General features: G+C 52.4%; 4 protein-coding genes across 4 annotated transcripts; 1 reads left to right on the top strand and 3 right to left on the bottom strand.

Moving 5' to 3' along the window:
• Positions 1–5,449: 5,449 nt before the first annotated feature.
• On the top strand, positions 5,450–5,794 carry PHYSODRAFT_379596 (hypothetical protein; the record flags this gene model as incomplete). Its single annotated transcript, XM_009539623.1, has 2 exons — positions 5,450–5,563; positions 5,651–5,794. Coding segments are annotated over 2 exons (258 nt in total), but the record flags the coding sequence as incomplete, so codon positions are not given.
• Positions 5,795–6,636: 842 nt separating this feature from the next.
• On the bottom strand, positions 6,637–6,897 carry PHYSODRAFT_530583 (hypothetical protein; the record flags this gene model as incomplete). The annotated part of the gene is made up of 1 exon (XM_009539624.1): positions 6,637–6,897. One exon carries the CDS (start codon positions 6,895–6,897, stop codon positions 6,637–6,639), a length of 261 nt encoding a protein of 86 aa, XP_009537919.1.
• A 2,960-nt stretch (positions 6,898–9,857) lies between these two features.
• PHYSODRAFT_530620 (hypothetical protein) lies at positions 9,858–10,010 on the bottom strand (the record flags this gene model as incomplete). The annotated part of the gene is made up of 1 exon (XM_009539625.1): positions 9,858–10,010. The coding sequence occupies one exon, from the start codon at positions 10,008–10,010 to the stop codon at positions 9,858–9,860; it is 153 nt and encodes a 50-aa protein (XP_009537920.1).
• A 68-nt stretch (positions 10,011–10,078) lies between these two features.
• Positions 10,079–12,508, bottom strand: PHYSODRAFT_530771 (hypothetical protein; the record flags this gene model as incomplete). The annotated part of the gene is made up of 2 exons (XM_009539626.1): positions 10,079–10,580; positions 11,274–12,508. 2 exons carry the CDS (start codon positions 12,506–12,508, stop codon positions 10,079–10,081), a joined length of 1,737 nt encoding a protein of 578 aa, XP_009537921.1.
• Between the last annotated feature and the right edge of the window lie 4,709 nt (positions 12,509–17,217).

Here is a 17,217-nt window from a genome sequence, read left to right on the forward strand (position 1 = left end):
TTGAACGCATACAGCAGGGCACCGCAGTTCAGCTGAGTGACTGGCAGCCACTGGTTCATCGTATCCTTTCCACTTGACTTTGTACTCCTGAGTGCGTCGAGAGGCCCGAGTGCGCTTGACCCAACGCAGATCCAAGATTTTCTCCACTTCATATTCGTCGTTCAGAGCATCAGGCTCCCAGTTGTCCTCGGGTAGTAAGGCGGCATCGAAATCATTGTTCTCAGTTACCTCCACCTCTTCAGTCGGACATTTGGGAAACAGTGCTCGCGGTTTCAAGCAGCTCACGTGCACCCAGGGGTTCACGCGATAACCAGTGTCCTTCACCTTGAGCTTGACTCTAAAATTGTCGTGCATCTCTTCAATCCGGAACGGGCCATGCCACATGTGAGCCAACTTCCTGCTCAGACCTGGCTGAACCTTGGGTATGTAGAGCCAGACGGCGTCTCCCACCTTGAACCCGGCCTTGATGTGGTCAGACAATTCTTGCCATTTCAGGGTCTGAACCTCTGAACGTAATTTCTTCGCTTTCTTCTGCAGGTCCTCCGCACAGGCTTGAACGTAACTGTAATCATGTTGCATCTTGCGACGCCACTCATACGCGCTGCGCTCAGGCACACTCGACGGCTAGGGTCCGAGCATCGCTGAAAGCGTCCCTTGAGCGTCCCAACCGTGGACCAAGTAAAACGGCGTATCAAGCGTGGTCGCATCAAAAGACGTATTGAGCGCAAACATCAGTCGTTCAGCGTGCTCGTCCCAGTCGCTCTGGTCAGATTCAGCGACGTAGGCTCGGACACTGCGAATCACCGTCTGGACGGACCGTTCCTGTTGGCCATTTGCCTGAGGGTGGTAAGCTAGGGTTGCCCGCTGTCTGCTGCCAAGCAAATCCCTGAATCGGGAAAATACTTCACTCATGAACCTTGGGTCCTGGTCATGACGCAACTTGGAACTGGCACCAAACTGTCTGAAAACACGCTCTTGGTACGCCTCGGCCACGTCCTGAGCAGTTGTCGAGCTCATCGGCTTGCACATCACATAGCCTGAAAATGCATCCTGAAACAGGAGCAAAAAGGTATTTCCGCGTTCAAACTTTGGAAGGTGCGTGACGAAATCCATGGACACCACTTCGAACGGGCGACTAGGCTCAATGTTGCCGGGCGAAGGTCCTGAGTTCAGTGGTCGTCCCTTGGCGGATGTGCAGTCAGTGCACTCCTTCACGAAAACTTCCACATCAGCGTACATCCGCGGCTAGTAAAACTCTGAACGCAGTTTTTCATACGTCCGAGTTATGCCTTGGTGTCCGCCCTGAACATCTTCATGTGCATAGTGCAGGATGTCTGGACGCAAGTCTGTCGGCACAACCGATCTCAGCTCTGACTCCTTGTCACGAGGGCACTCCCGGGTAGCTGCGTCCAAGCGATACAAGACTTCTCTGGAATCCAGGACGTACTGGTCGACGTACTTGGTGATCTTCTTGACCTGAGCGTGGGAGAATTGATCAAGTTCCCCCTTCAGATACTTCGTGATCTGCGTCAGGAAGATGTCTCCATCCTGATGAACCTTGATACGCCACCATCGCTCTGCCTGATATTCCACAGGCCCCATTGGTTCGCCTGAACCAGCTTCGTCCCTTCAACGCGCACGGGTCATGACAGCCAAAACCTTGGCCGCAGGTGTCAAAGGAGCCGAGTCAAAGTCTGAACGCACTCCATCCAGATCAGCATCCACAGACCTTGCACGCACTTGCGCTTCGCTCGGGGTCCCAGAGGGCTTCATCACTTACTTAGCTATCCGCGACACGAGTCGTAGGTGCAAGCGTTCTTCGGCGTCCTCAACCTGCCACGACTTGCCCAACGCTAGAGTCTTCGACGTCAGGTAGTCAGCAGCCTGATTGTAGAGGCGTTTGACATGCACCAGCTGCACAGTCTTGAACTTCGTCCGGATGACTTCATATTCGGCTAGCCTGCGCTTAAGGTTGGGCTGGTTGCAGTTTATTAAGCCTTGAACCTGCTGAATCACGATCCTTGAATCACCAACTGCGACCAGGTCCTCAACTCCTCGTTCAGATGCCATTTTCAGCCCATTCAGCAGTCCATGGTATTCAGCGTTGTTTACAGTCACATCTTCCAGGATGAACCCACGTGCGTCCAGGACTTCCCAACCAGGTAAGTGCCAGAGGACACACTCGCAGCTCCCAACACGCGTTGAAGTCTTGGCCGCACCATCGAAGCTGAGAACCACACCCTGATAGTCTGATTCAAGCATTTCAATTCTGACCGCAGGTGGCTTCTTGACGCGTCCCTTGGCTGGAATCAGCTCTTCCTCGACCGCGTCCAAGTGTTCACGTGGAGTAATGCCTTCCCCTAATATAGCAGCAAGGCCATCCTCGTCTCGTTGAACGCGACGAATCTCCAACGACCACCTAGACAGTTCCAAACCCCATTTCAGGCAGCGACCTTCGATGGAATTCGAGTTCAGCAACCATTTCAGCACTGAGTACCGCGTGTAGATCACTACAGGGGACGCTGAACCGTAGATCAGCGGCCGGAACAATTCCAACACTCTCAATATCGCCAACACCTCCTTCTCCGCAATGTGGTAACGCAGCTCGAACTCGTTCAATATGCGTCCAGTCAATCGCACAGGCTGAATCACTCCATCATGCATCTGACCCAAAACTGCGCAAGCAGCCCATGGATTAGCATGTGGAATGATGACGAACTGCTTCGTGCGGTCCGGGTGACGCAACAACGGGGTCGAGACAATCTTGCGTTTCAGGATCTCAAACGCCTCTTTTGCGCGCTCAATGTTTCTGCCTGAACGCACTTGCTCCTCGGTCAACTCATAGAGCGAGGCGGCCACCACTGGGAGGTCCTCAATGAACTTGTTGTAGTAGTTCAAGCTCCATAAGAAACTTTGGCCCCCCCTTGAGCGTAGATGGAAACGGCAAGTCTTGAACGGACTTTGCGATCTTGGGCGTAACTCGGATTCCTTCAGCGCTGATTTCATGGGAGAGGTATGGAATGGTCAGCTTGCCAAACTCACTCTTTGGGAGGCTCACTGAAATATTCCAATACCGCAACCTGAATAAAAGTACGTTCAAGCCCTCACATAGCTGATCCCAGGTCGGAGCACCATGAGCAATATCGTCGATGTAGGATCTGCGCCCAAGCACTGGACCCATCTGCGAGGGGGCCGGGATGTTATGCTGAAACACCGTCATCTCATCTGTCAAAACGGGGACCACAGGCGAACTGCGTTCAGAGTCTTCATCGCATGTGCGTTCAGGGTCTTGAACGCGTGTGCGGTCAGCGTCAGGTCCATCCAGTTTCAGGAATTCCAGCACATCACGGTCGACGAGAGCCTCTTCCTCAGGTGGCAGACGCACGAATCCCCTCAGGCAGTTGTTGATCACAGCCTGGTAGATGAGGGTCGCGTTCTTGAGTCAAAACGGCATCCTGATCCACTGAAAATGCCCAAACGGGCAAATGAATGCCGATATCCGCTTTGCGCGTTCAGTCATCAACACCGCCCAGAAGCCACTAGCCATGTCCGAACTCATAAACCACATTGCCGACTCAAACCCAATCAAAAGATCGTCGATCAGGGGAAGCGTGTACCGCGACAGCTTGATAAACGCGTTCACCACGCGGTAGTCAATGCACATCCTGATATCGACTCCGTTCTTCTTGAGTACGATGACGATCGGCGAAGCCCATTCCGATTCAGAGTGCTCAATCAGTCCCGTTTCAAGGCGTTTCTTGAGCAACTCATAAACCTTGACCAGCAAATGCGGAGCAATTTATCGCGCACGCTGAGCCACTGGCCGCACATTTCAAACATCCAGATCGCAAACTACACCTCGAGCAGGGGCTGGAGCAGCATTTCCGTCGCCCAAGAAAATCTTGCGATGGTATTTCAAGATCTTCCTCAGCTTCGCTTCCATCTCCGGCGTCGAGACACCTGGCTCGTCGACATCTGCTTCATCAATTTTGCACTCTGGGCTCAGGTCCTGAAGTTCGGGCAGCTTGGCTAGCTGATCGCGCAATTGAGCCATCGACTCACTGCCTTCACGAACATACACAGCCGGTTCCAGATCCAATTCTTCCGCTGACACACGCATGACCCTCGCGTACTCTGCCTCTAACCTCCGTACTGGCGTACTCACAAAGCCCTGGCTCGGAAAGTCTGAAACTGCATCTCCATCCAAATCTGCGTTCAAGGTTTTTGGCTGATCAGCAACACCCGGAGATCTGCGTTCAGAGCTTGCGTCGTCCCCCAAAGGCGTGGCGGCTATGACAGCACTCGCCACATGACAAAGGCCTCGAGTGTCGACACTAGCATCTTGAACGCGGGAATCTTCATCTCGGTCCGGCTCAGTCTGCACTCCAACGACTCTGGTCCTTGGCTCAGCTGCGTCCAGGCTCCGCTCATCAGTATCTTCCTCGGTGAAGATGACTCGCAGCTTCTTGGGCTTCTTGTTCACCTGCACCATCCGAACTTCAGCGGTACCAGGGGTTGACCGCAGCATAATCTTGGACGGCCTAGAATACTCCTTCCGCGGAACACAAGGTGGCGCTTGATCGTGCATCAGCTGAAGCAGTCGATCAGCGCGCATCTGAGCCTGAGCGGACAGAGTGTTCTCATAAATGAGTTGTTGCCACTCCTGATACTGCCTTGTGCCTGCCCGCACAAATCGGTCATAGCGCGGGAAGAATCCGTTCCTACTCGTGACGACGTTCAAGCTGCTCAGCAGGCCGCCTCTCGTGAGCGTTCGCGGCTGCAGATTGCTTCGGAGGAGGTGGATGGTGTGGTCCTGATCGACAACCGCATGTGGATCCCGAGTAACGTCAAGGACCTGATCGCTCGGATTTTCGTGGTTGCCCACTGCGGCTCGCAAGGACACCGCGGCCAGAAACCGATGCTGTTGGCGCTGAAAGAACGGTTTTACATCACGAAGCTCGAGGACAAAGTGGCGAAATTTGTCCGACGGTGCCTACTCTGCAAACATTTCAAGGGCCCGCGTCAAATTCCGCGTCCGTATGGCCCGCGGCTACAGCCAAATGAGCGGAACGAGGTAGTTCACTGGGATTTCCTGTCGCTCGGCGAAGGTTTCGGCGACTCGGGCTATCTACTAGTGGTGAAAGATGGGCTCTCACATTTCTGTGAGCTTTTCCCGTGTGCCACGTCAACGGCCTACGTCGCAGCGGAGGCACTTACCCTTTGGTATGCACGATATGGGATGCCAAAGACACTGCGGTCGGACCAAGGCACGCACTTCCGAAACGAAATGATGAAGCATCTGGCTGCGCGGCTGAAAATGGAGCTCAGCTTTTCGCCAGTCTACTCGCCATGGCTCAACGGAACGGTGGAGAGACTGAATAAGGACGTGCTTCAGGTGTTCAGGGCGCTGTTGATGGAGTATGGTCTAGACCAGCACGAGTGGCCGTATCTGCTGCCAGCCGTACAGGCAAACCTGAACCACACTCGGGTTCAATCGCTTGCAGGCCGGGCCCCAGTCGAAGTGTTCACGGCGCTGCCGGCTTCGTCGACTCTCGATGCGATGGTGGTTGAGCTGGGTGACATTGGTGAGCATGTGGACCGACTCCGTGCGTCGTTGTACGAAATTCACCAAGAAGTGGTCGACGTGAAGAAGCGACAGAGGCTGCGTGACATGGCAGCGCACAACGGCATTCCTGCCAACTTCGACGTCGGCGACTTTGTTCTATGGTCAAGGATCGACCAGTGCCTGCCAAATCACAAGCTGCTGGGTCACTGGGTTGGCCCCTTCAAGGTGGTTGCCGCTCTACCACACTCGTTTGAAATTGAACATCTAGTGGCGGGACGGAAAAACGAGGTGCACGCTTCCCGATTGAAGTATTACGCCGACGCAGAGCTGGAAACGACAACGGAACTGCTGGAGCTCGTTTCCAGCTAAGGTATGCTGCTCGGCGTGGAGAAATTCACTAATCATCGCTTCAACCAGGAGCTCGGATGCTGGGAGTTGTTCGTATCGTGGTTGGGCTTGCAAGCCATCGAGAATTCCTGGGAACCTCTCGCGACACTTCTCCAGGATGTGCCTGCAAAGGTGCGAGACTACGTCGACTCAAGTGGCGATGACGAGCTTAGTGCTCAACTCGACGAGTAGCGAGACGTGGCTGCCGTGAAAAAGCTTTGGAGGCCAGTGTCGCCATATTTACGCCTTAAGATCAAGCTTGGGCTCGGCCGCGACGTCAAGTTGCAGCGTACTGCGTGGCGGAGCCCAGTAAGAAGGACAGCAGCAACGGGGCACACGCGCGGCACCTATGAGCTACGGCAAGGATTGCGGCAGGAGATTCGAGTGGCTGGGTGCACAGGCACAGGCCGTAAGTGGACGGAGGCACACGCTCACGACTGCATGAAGACCGGATCTGAACAAGAGAGCAAGAACAACAACAGGAGAGAAGTTGGTTCAGGTCCCTACATTTGTTTGATTTTCTTTTCCTCATTAATAAACTTTCGTCTTTGGAAACACCCCGGGTTACGCGACACGTGGTCACTCCACTGGGTGGCAATGCGCTGGTGGTCCAGGTCGCACCACATGCCGTGCGCTGGTAGATGCCAGTAGAAGCTGCGTACGGCCTCTTCGGCGCCGTCCTCCTATTGCGTGGGGTCTCGCAAGGCCTCGGCCCTGGTGCGTAGCTCTGGGTTCTGGAGATCCACGAAAGCCTTGCGCAGTACCTCAGTTGTCAGTTGGGCAATGGGGCAAGGCGCCACACCCATGCGAGCACTGACGACGGCTTGGCACCAAAACGGGTGATCTCCGAAGAACGGGACGATGATGGTAGGCTTACCAGCGAGTAGGCCAGCGGCTGTAGTGCCTGCTCCGCCATGATGTACAACGGCTGACACTCGCGGCATGAGCCAGTGCTGCGGACAGTTGCCGAGGAAGAATACGTTGCTAGGGATTTCTAGGTCCTAGGCTAGGACCATGGAGCCAAAGCCAACACTTACGGACCTACCGTATTCGCCACCCAAGTATTCATGGCGGCAACTCGATGTAGAACGTCTTCGGACCTCAATGCAAAGAAGCACAGGACCATAAATGTCATACTTTCAGAGCTGACCCGCCTGTGGAGCAAGTTCACAGTTCGTTAGGACTGTGTCTAGTACACGTGCTTTCGGATTTGTACCCCAGGGGTACTATTGCCCCCCCCCCAGGCCTAATTTTATTTATTTCCCCATATTAAACCCTGTATTATACAGACCGATTTTTGTCCCCCCGAGTCCATTTATTATTTCATTTTTGCGTTACACCGTTCACCATAATTAGTCGTGCCATGACTATTTACCGTGTACGACCTGAAGGGCGCCTCACCCTGTTTTGAATTTCAGTTTTCTCGGAAATAATTCGTATTTACTGAAAACAAAATATACCACACAATTCGTATTGCCGAGATCTACCGGAAACCGGTCTTTTTTCTCAATTTAAGGTGAAACTAAAAGTATTTTTCAAAACCGGTGGAATGATTACCAAAGGTGCACGACTATTTAGGCCACACGACTAATTAGGGTGAACGGTGTACTTTGCTTACTTCACTTACTTTTTAGCGCTACTTCGTCTTCAAAATACCGGTTTTATTTTTACTTTACTTGCTGTTACTTCAATTGTGTACATTACAAAACTAGTTACTACCAGCACGCGCGCGCGCTGACCGATACCGCCGAATACCGGCCGATAATATAGTGAAATGTAACAGCGTGCTAACAGCATGCTACATGCAGAACCAGGTAGTGTTGCAGACTTGACTTGATGACGAGGTAATGCAATGCAAAGCACATTTAATCAGAATATATTGCGCGTATATCGCGTTCGAATGCTAGCTAGCTGTATGCGTACTAGCTGGCGATACCTGAGCCAATATGCTGTTGTGGAGCGCCGTTGGCTGGGCTGCTCTAGCTGGGCCCCGTTGGCTGGACCGCGCTAGCTGGCGTCGCTGGCTGGACCTCGCACTGGCAGGTTATAGCATAGAAAACTGTAGTCTACAATACAAATTGCCTATCATTTAGTCAGTAACGAAGAAGTGACGTGCTGAGCTGTATTGGTTTGTCTTAAGCAGGGCAACACCCTTGCCGTTATGGTATAGTAAAGTCAAGTCTATTTATCAGCCCGTGTACCAGTCTGTAGGGATGGGTTGTCGTGTTTGAGCTTATAAAGGACAGCTCAGTACTAGTATAGTGTGAATGCAAGTCTATCTACCAATCCATGTACCAATCCTAGTGTCCTGAAAGGTCGTAAAGTGGGATGAGCTGTCGTGTTTCTCATTAAACAGAACAGCGGTACCCACGACTTCAACCCACTAATTTGCTGCGCTGGGGCTCGAAGGCGGAGAAGCGCTGCCAGTTACCGATCAACAATGTATCGTGACATGCATGGCCTTATTGGTACTAACTATGGGGTTTATTTACGTGCCTACAGGTTTCATGGTGGCGGGTAGCACCGCGGCAGCGGCGAGCAGCAACGCAGAGGAGTAGGTGCGTGGTGCTGGTGATGCATTCAATGGGGGTACTAACTATGGGATTTATTTACGTGAGTAGCGAGAGGATACCGGTTATCCTACCATTTTTTAAAACAGCGCACATAGAACGTGCAGAGGAACTGTCTCTAATATTAAACGCTTCAAATCACCAAATCGCTGTGGAAGAGACAGAGCACCTGTCAGTAGCGCGATATGATGGGGTTGAATTTTCGGAACTTTTTCACCTGTTTGAACAATATATCGACAGCGCATATCTTCTAGAAAGCTCTTATGAGAAAGAGCAAATATTTGGAAGGAAAAGTTTTCTATTTAAAGAGGTAAATACTAAGTATATAAACCCCCAAGAGCATACAGTGCAAACATCAACAACCATGAACAACAACAACGACTTCGCTTACTTCGCCGAGCTCGCCGCTGAGGAGTCTGCCTATGAGATTCCTGAGGAGGTCGAGTTCGAGTATGAGTTCGAGTTCGAAGATGAGTTCCAGTTCTTGAATGGACCCTAGCCAGAGGTTGAGGTCCAGTACGAGGAAACATGTCCGATCAACATTCAGGAATTGATTGCTGAAGCAAAAGCTCTACTTAGCTATGATGATAGCACAGCAGATGTCGATTCCGCCATTGATCTAATGGGCTTGGTGAATGAGTTGGCGCGAGAAGAGATTGTCAAGCATGAACACAAGCTTGCACACAAGCAGGTATTCCAATCTCAAATCACTGAAGCGCTAATCGCTGAAGCCATGCATCCCCACCGTATGATGGCTCGCATGCAGATGTTCGAAGACATTGAAGAATTCTTCGAGTGCTGCTAAAACAATTATGATGAGTCAATCGACTCATTGTTTTACTTCAGCAACTTATCGACCTCAGCCTTAAGCTTGGGCAACTCATTTTTACTCAACCATTCTAGGTTTCTAGTATCGATGGCTTAGATCTGTTTAATAGTCTTGGACTTGTATTTACCAAACGTCATGACAAACTATCCATCATCGTTGCTAAACTTGTCAGCCAAAAACTTACCAATATCACTATCAGTATCTACGAGACGCTTTTGAGTCGTTTGCCAGCGACAGTATCCAGGATCAGTAGCATATACCTCCTCAATAGTCTTCGATTTGTGCTTGCCGAAAGTTAATGTACTCATTGCTATCTATATAAGTAGCCACATCATTATTTTGAAAAATAAAATACATAAAAAATTACGATGCTGGTCTTACAAGAACTCATAAGCTATATTATTCAGTTCAGGTGTCAATCGACTAGTGCCATGGAATTCTAGGCCGTATCACAATTACTCTGCTAGAGTCGCCAGACTCCCTGCCAACGTCTGAGCCTTGCTCATTATCCAAACTTTAGTTGGAGATACTTACCGATCGGAGAATCTTCTGAGAAAATATTCTTGCTAGCAAGCCACCGACAATAAGCACGATCATAATTATATACTGAGCGAATACTTCTTCCGGAGTATCGTCCGAATTCAAGAATCACACTCATCTATATTATTGGATAAATATCCATTTTTACTAATTATTAAAGCTGCTTCCTTCACATGAGAAGCAAGCTCAGTCCGCACGGAACACTTCTCCTGTGATGCGATCGATTTCAAGGGTACGCTCGTACACAACGAGTACCAAGAGGTTCGATCCCTGAGTAGCAACGTTTACACCAGATACATTGATCGACTGAGGTACATCAGGCTCACTGATGCGCGAGCAATCAGCTACGAGAAAGCGCTGAGCAGTCTGCCACTTGTCGATACCGATAAGACCGTTCGAGATCTCACGCGATAGATCACCGTTGATAGCTCCAATCTTGCTAAACTCATCCATGAACGCCTGCCAGTCATACAAGTGTACATCCTGGAACACATTCTTGATGCCGACCTGGACCTGGAAATCGCGAATCGAGGAACCAGGCTGGCAAGTCCACGGGACCGAGTCAAACAGACTAGCGAACTGTTGAGTCTGATGAGCAGAAGCGAAGTTGCTTGTCTTGGTGTTTGCATACGGGATAGCTACTAACGGAAAACGCCAATTTGTATGCCGCATACTATTGAATTGAACACTTGTCAAATTTAGAAATATATACAAATAGGAGGGGGTATACTACCAAAGTAGCTCCGACACATTCAAGTCTGGAATATCGTGTGTAGAGCTAGCTACGTTCTGCAAAACCTCTTTGATGGCATCCTGCCAACGTATGTACCAGTCTTCAAACCATGGAGACATCCATAGATTGCGCAGAGCTAGTTCGCAACGCCTCTCATGCCGTTAGAAGCAAGCAGAACTTAGACCAACAACCAAAACCATTTTTCTTTGGGTACCTAACGGTAATTTTGCGTAAAGTTACAAAAATGGCAAACAGTACCGAAGACAAGTGTCAGTTTTTAAACTGTGGTCCTTAAAAAGATAAAAATAACCGGATCTTGCTTGCCGTATTTGACAAAGTAATACTTACACGAAAAATAAAGGGTGATTTTCAATTTCAAGACATCTCTTAGCCAATCAAAAGATGTTTACATGCTAAACTTCACATAAATTTCAAGAAAATTATAAGTACTCAACGTTCTATACGGTTTGGTTGAGGTATACAAATTGGTGTAGGTACAATAGCTTTGTATACTGAGCACATTCTATCAGATTTGAGAGGAGGTATTCAATTCGGGAAGGGTACGCTATTTGGCGCTATCCGTTACATACTTGACATTCTTGTGCGATGCCGATACAGGAATAGAGAACGTCTTGTTCGTAATCAGACGAAAACAACTGCGAATAGCAGTCTAGGTACTTAATGGTCTTCATCGGCTTGCTCACAAGAGCGGTAGGGTTGGCTAAATCATAGAAAGGAATGTTCAATCGACCCTGAGTAAACGGGAAGTAGCTTCCAGACGTAGCAATCGTCGTAATCGTATTGTGAATCGAACCCCAAGCGATCTGAAGCTTATCGCTCTTGCCAGCATCGCCAATAACAGCGTTCATAGCATCGGCAGTACCAGCAGGTGAAACGGAACTACCGAGTATAACAGGACATACCGTACCAGCGATAAGCGTCGTCGAGGTTAGCGCCATAGTACGAGATGCGACAGTTGCACGCGGAGTAAGCGCAATTTCAGAGTATCCCGTCTGCACCTTAAGCTCAAGCTTCAGCTGAGGATTTCCTAGAAGGTCTAGCTCGTTAAAGATCGAGTGAAGATCTACGAGTCGAATCTTGAGCATATATAACCATTCTCCAAGGGTAGAACCCTGCGTGAGAGCCGTACCCTTCTTAAAAGCACCGGTGCCACGCATTTGAGCAATGGCTTGCGACGTAGATTTGTTAAGCGAGGGCCAGCCATGAGAGTTAGCAGCAGCACCACTACCAACCTCAGGAGGATTGTTCAGAACACGACGTACAAAGCCACTGTTGGATCGGGTTGGTTCAGTATTGGAAACACTGTTTAGAACGAGCGAACTGTTTCCGCTAAGGCATGTATTCGAGTTTCCGTCTCCTGAAATACTACTGGCAGCAGAATGCTTGATAGATTCCCAGTCATCCGGGAACAGAAACATATCAGCACCATGTTTTTCTACCTCAGCAGTCGTTAGTTCAGCCATGGCTCGGAAGTTGGACCACTGCTGCTTGTATTCCGAAGGGGTGATAATCGACTTACCATTGAGGTAAACCTTGACCTCATCAACAATGTTATAAATATTGCATTTAAGACCTAGAGCATAGCGAGTAGGACAATCTCCAGCGGTCAGCGCGCTAGCTGCAGAATTCTTCATCGATACGACATATGGGAGCACTACATAGGCATCCTTGAGGGACGCGTAGCCATGCGAGCCGTTAAGAGCAGATTGGCAATCGAAGGAGACAATACCAGACGAGTACGATCCTGTTTGTCCGTCGTTAACAACAGCCACGCCCTTGCCGCGCGATACCTTGACAGAAACGTCAGGCTTCAGGGACGATTGTAGGAGATACTGATCCGCGAGTTGAGTACTATCGGTCATGTATATCTGTTGCCATATAGTACCCGTGGAAAAATAAAAAGTAATGAGCGAGTACATCAAGCCAACATCTGATCACGATCTTATCGCATTAGCAAAAAAATCTAGATGTACACACCGATCAGATTCTGACTCTGCCAGAAATTAAAACTCCACTACCGGATCAAGGAACATGTATAATTCTTCTGCGAAGCGATGGTGGCGTATGGCATTCTGTGACGGGGCCACACAGCACAATGCACAGAGGAAGTGCGTGCGGATATTACTATTATTACTATCCAGGTGAACAGCAGTTCACCAGTTCCCGGCCTCAAAGGGAACGGTTTGCTACAAAGGAGTAGGTTATAAGACTGTCTGTATTTTGGTAGAGGTTAACTTGGTCGTAATACAAACTACAAGTTAACTATACAAAAGCCCACACAAACTCAAATGGTTGGCTTGCGGAGCTACTGGTACAATGTACCATGTACTCGGGAGAGTGACACCCGTCACTCTTCATGTAATGTGTACACTTGATTGTACCCCGTTACATCCTCCCCCACTTATCTGAGAATCACATCTGATTCTCCAATTAGCTTCGAGAGAATCCGAACACCCAAAGGTCGGATTCTCGGGCGCTGCCGCCGCAAGGCTGGCGCGCCTCATCGTCACGCCCACAGTGACTTGTGCCCGCAGCGGGCACCCCGCGCGGAACCCCCCTGCCCTCGGCGATGTTGGCCGCAAAGCCGACGCGTTTAGTGGCCGTATTCACAGCGCTAGCAGGCGCAGAGTGCCTCGGCACGGGATGCATGTGCCTCCAAACTTGCGGTGTCCCTCGTAGACAACCAGCAGTTGGCGTCGCATGGCCCTCGGGCCCCGCTGGCACGTTCGTGCTGCAGTGCCTCCGGTCAGCGCGTGGCGTAACCATGGAGAAAGCTGTGCTGCTCATCTCCGGCCATGACAGCGGCCCGATAGGGCCCCGCTCGTCACAGCACGGTGTGCCGGTCGGCCGAATACGTCGGCTCGACCCATGGGCTATGGTCAAGCGCTGACCACAGCCATTAAGCGTCATGCTTCAACGTCGTGTTTGCTTGAGCGACCATGGCTGCTTCCAGCAACCCGCTCATCATACAGAGCAACGCGGCGGACTTGTCTAAAGCCCTGCAGCGCGTCACGGCCATCACGTCGCCGACGCTAAGGTGTCTTCCTTCGACACCAGGGTACCGCAAGGGTACTTCATCGTGGTGTGGGGTGTATTGCCCTCCGTCACCGGCGATCGCATCCTGCATCGCGGCGACCAACACCAGGTCGGTGTGCGTGCAAGACCGCATGGCACACAGTCCATACAGGACCTCAAGGTGTACGAGGGCACCACCTCATACACCAAAGGCACGTCGTGTATGGCACGTACCACGACTGCCATAAGTGCCTCGTGCACCTCAAGTGCCACGTGCACAAGTAGTGTCGCGTGCACTAGGGGTACCTCGCGTACACCAAGTGCCACGCGCACAGTGAGCGTCACGCACCGCGACTATCTCACAGGTAGTATGTGCCACGTGCACGCGTATGGCTTCGCGCCTTACAGGTGCGGCATGTGCCGCGCCAACTGTGAATGTCTGCAAAGGCAACACGTTCGGGTTCTCCCCTCGTTGGCAACACCCATGCTCGGGACTGATAGCTACCTGGCCGGCAGACGTGCCGCGCCCAGCGTAGCAACAGCCTGGAGCTTTGGCGTGGTGCTGGTGGCTACCTGGCCGGTAGACGTACCGCGTCCAGTGTTGCAACAGCATCACGCTGCGGCATGGTGTTGCGTATGTAGACATGCCATCGTCCGCGGACCAAGCCGCAGACTGGCTGCCATGTCTTTGCCTGACAGAGGCAGCCTTCCAGCAGCGAATGCGCGCGCCATCTTCGGCCCAGCAGCGACAGTAGCCGCTGCCAAGGTTGCTGGCCATCGGTCACCATGACCATGGGACCTGAGCAGCGATGCATCAGGTCCAGCACCTTCGTGTAATACTTCGTGAGTGGCTACACCATGCAGCCACCACACTGGCTTCTACGACGAAGCAAGTCTCATGCCAGAGACCTCTGGAGGAAGGGCACTTCCGATCCCCTCCCCCACTTACGAGTTGAGCCTCGGCGGGTCAGGCACCAGCCGGCCGCCTAACCTCGCGCCGCCCTGCAGCACCGAGTCACCGTGCCAGCAGACTCCGGTGGCACGGGCAGCTACCCTTCTTTGGCTCTGGGTCAACATCGTCGACCAGGGCTTGGCATCTACCAGCCTGGATGCAGTTTGAGTCTGCGTGACTTGACGTGTTACTCTGTTACCCACGTCTTCGGGCAATGGCACCCATGACAGCGTACGGCTTGTCCTGTATTCAGAGTAGCTGCATGGCATGCACGCATACTCAGACTCAGCCATCTCGGCACCGAGTCATGGACACTTGTTGTCCCAACGCCGCACAGTGCTAGGCGCGACAGACCGTACCAACGATCCCTGCCGTGCAGCGGCCTTTGCCTTCAGACCGAGCATGCTCCTGCATGTGGTCATTGAGGTGTCGCCCTCCGGCAGACACGTTCCAGTCGTGATCGACCATGCTCGCCGAGTCGGCGGCGACGCAACATGCATCGCCGCAGGTACGTCGTGTACCCAACCCACGTCTTCTGTGCGCATGGCCACAGCTGCGCTGGTCGACACCCAGTCGAACGTCATCCATGATGACCGGATGCCAAGCCCTTGGAGGAAGGAAGTGCTTCCGCGCACTCCTCCCCCGCTTAAAATCAAAGCCGCGCGGCGCCTTCAAGAGGACCGTGCGGCTATGACATCGTGACGGTGTCACGAGCCTCTTAAACTCCGTGTGGTCATCCACCACACGCGAGGAGACCCAAGTGACCTGATCACTAGTCTCGGTCATACTGACCGTGCGTGGAACTAAGTTACCCACGCTGAAGTCGCTTCGAGCGACTCCTTCCGGCTCATGCGGAGCCTTACGGAACCACGTTACCCACACAGGAAGCGCATCATGCGGCTTCACAATCCGTTACCGTCTGAGTGACGCGTGTGGAACTATGTTACCCACACAGGAAGTGCATCGTGCACCTTCCTCATCAGTTTAGGTCTGAGTGACCTGGTGTGGAACTGGGTTACCCACACAGGAAGTGCCTGTAGCGCCTTCCTCTTCAGTTAAGGTCTGGGCGACCGTCCGTGGTACTTGGTTACCCACGCCGGAGGTGCCTTGGGCGGCCTCCTCAGCATTACATGCTCTGTGCGGAACTAAGTTACCCGCTAGTCAGTGGTCCTTGGTTACCTACCTGGTGGTGTCATCGAACACCACCCTTGTCAATGCTCATGCCGAGCAATGACTCTCAGCACTGGAGTTGCTTGTTGAGGCAGCTCCACATGCCAGGCATAACAGCCCTCGGTTGCAGATACACTGCACCTTCTTCATGGAGATCAGCATGTCAATGATGCCTCCCTTCTTCTTCTTCGTCTTGTCGGACGCATCCAGCGCCCTGGCGGTCCCATCCAACACCCTTGTGTCTGTCCAGAGGTGGGAACATGACTACCAATGCTCTGTCAGACACAGAGGGCCGACTTAGCCTCAAGTCGCTGCCGCGCTACTCGACCGAGAGCCTGTGCAGCTTGCACGGCGCACTCAGGGCCGAGTCATACTTGCTCAAGCCGAGGGCATATACGGTTCCATGCCCAGGGCCGGCTTCGGCACGATGTCCGGGACGATGTACGGTTCCATGTCCGGGACCATGTGCGGTTCCATTGCTGTCAGCGCCCTCGAGCGCGGCAGCCAGGGTCACAGCGGACCCCAAGGTTCTTCTTCGGCCCAGCCTCAGTCAATGAGACCTGACCTTGTTCTTAGACTCTCGCAGAGTCTCGGCACTTGTGTCGTTATTCCAACCGACACATCTGGCGACGTGCGAACATCCACGCGACGTCCCAGACTCAATCATGTCTAGGGATACCATTACCCCCGCACACTCACGTGTACTACCGACAACCCACCGTTGTCCTTCACCAATGCGAGCGTCAGTGCTCGCAAGGGACCCCGGGTCTCTGTGGTGTACGCCTTCCGTACACCCACCACAAAGACTCGGGCCAACCCCAGCAAGGCCCTCGTCCTTACTGGTGGTTGTGTCCCCCTTGAGCACCTGACGGTGAATGGCGTCGGCGCCCCCTTGACCCTCTGGTCTTCGGGTAGGTCTTCTTCCCAGACCCAGACGATGGGCAGACACGTTGATAGTGTCCTAGTCCGCCGCAGCCGTAGCAGCGGGCTGAGTACTGCTCAGCCGAACTCAGATCCATGGGTTCTGGTTCGCTGTCAGCGACCACAGGCTGTACAACAGCCAGAGCACCAGCCTGCTTGTGGCTGTACTCTTCCTGGAGGGAGACTTGGATCGCCTCCTCCATAGTGGCGGTGCGCACGCGGAACAACTGCGTGCGCGCAGGACCGACCTTCAGGCCGTCCACGAAGACTGTCATCTTGACGTCTTCCGACAGTGGGTTCCCCACCAGCGAGGTTGCCAACGTGCGCATCTCCTGTACGTACGCATACAGCTCGCGCTCCCCTTGTTTGCAGGCAAGGAAGCGCGAGCGCTGGCGGAACTCGTTTTTCGCCGGGAGAAAAGCGGCTCGAAGCTGCTCACACAGCTGAGCCCAGGATGTGAAACATCCAGGCGACATCGCTTCGCGCGTATACGCCCAAGTCCTGGCACGTCCG

This window comes from Phytophthora sojae (assembly GCF_000149755.1).
Source record: "Phytophthora sojae unplaced genomic scaffold PHYSOscaffold_13, whole genome shotgun sequence".
Taxonomy (NCBI): Eukaryota; Oomycota; class Peronosporomycetes; order Peronosporales; family Peronosporaceae; genus Phytophthora; species Phytophthora sojae.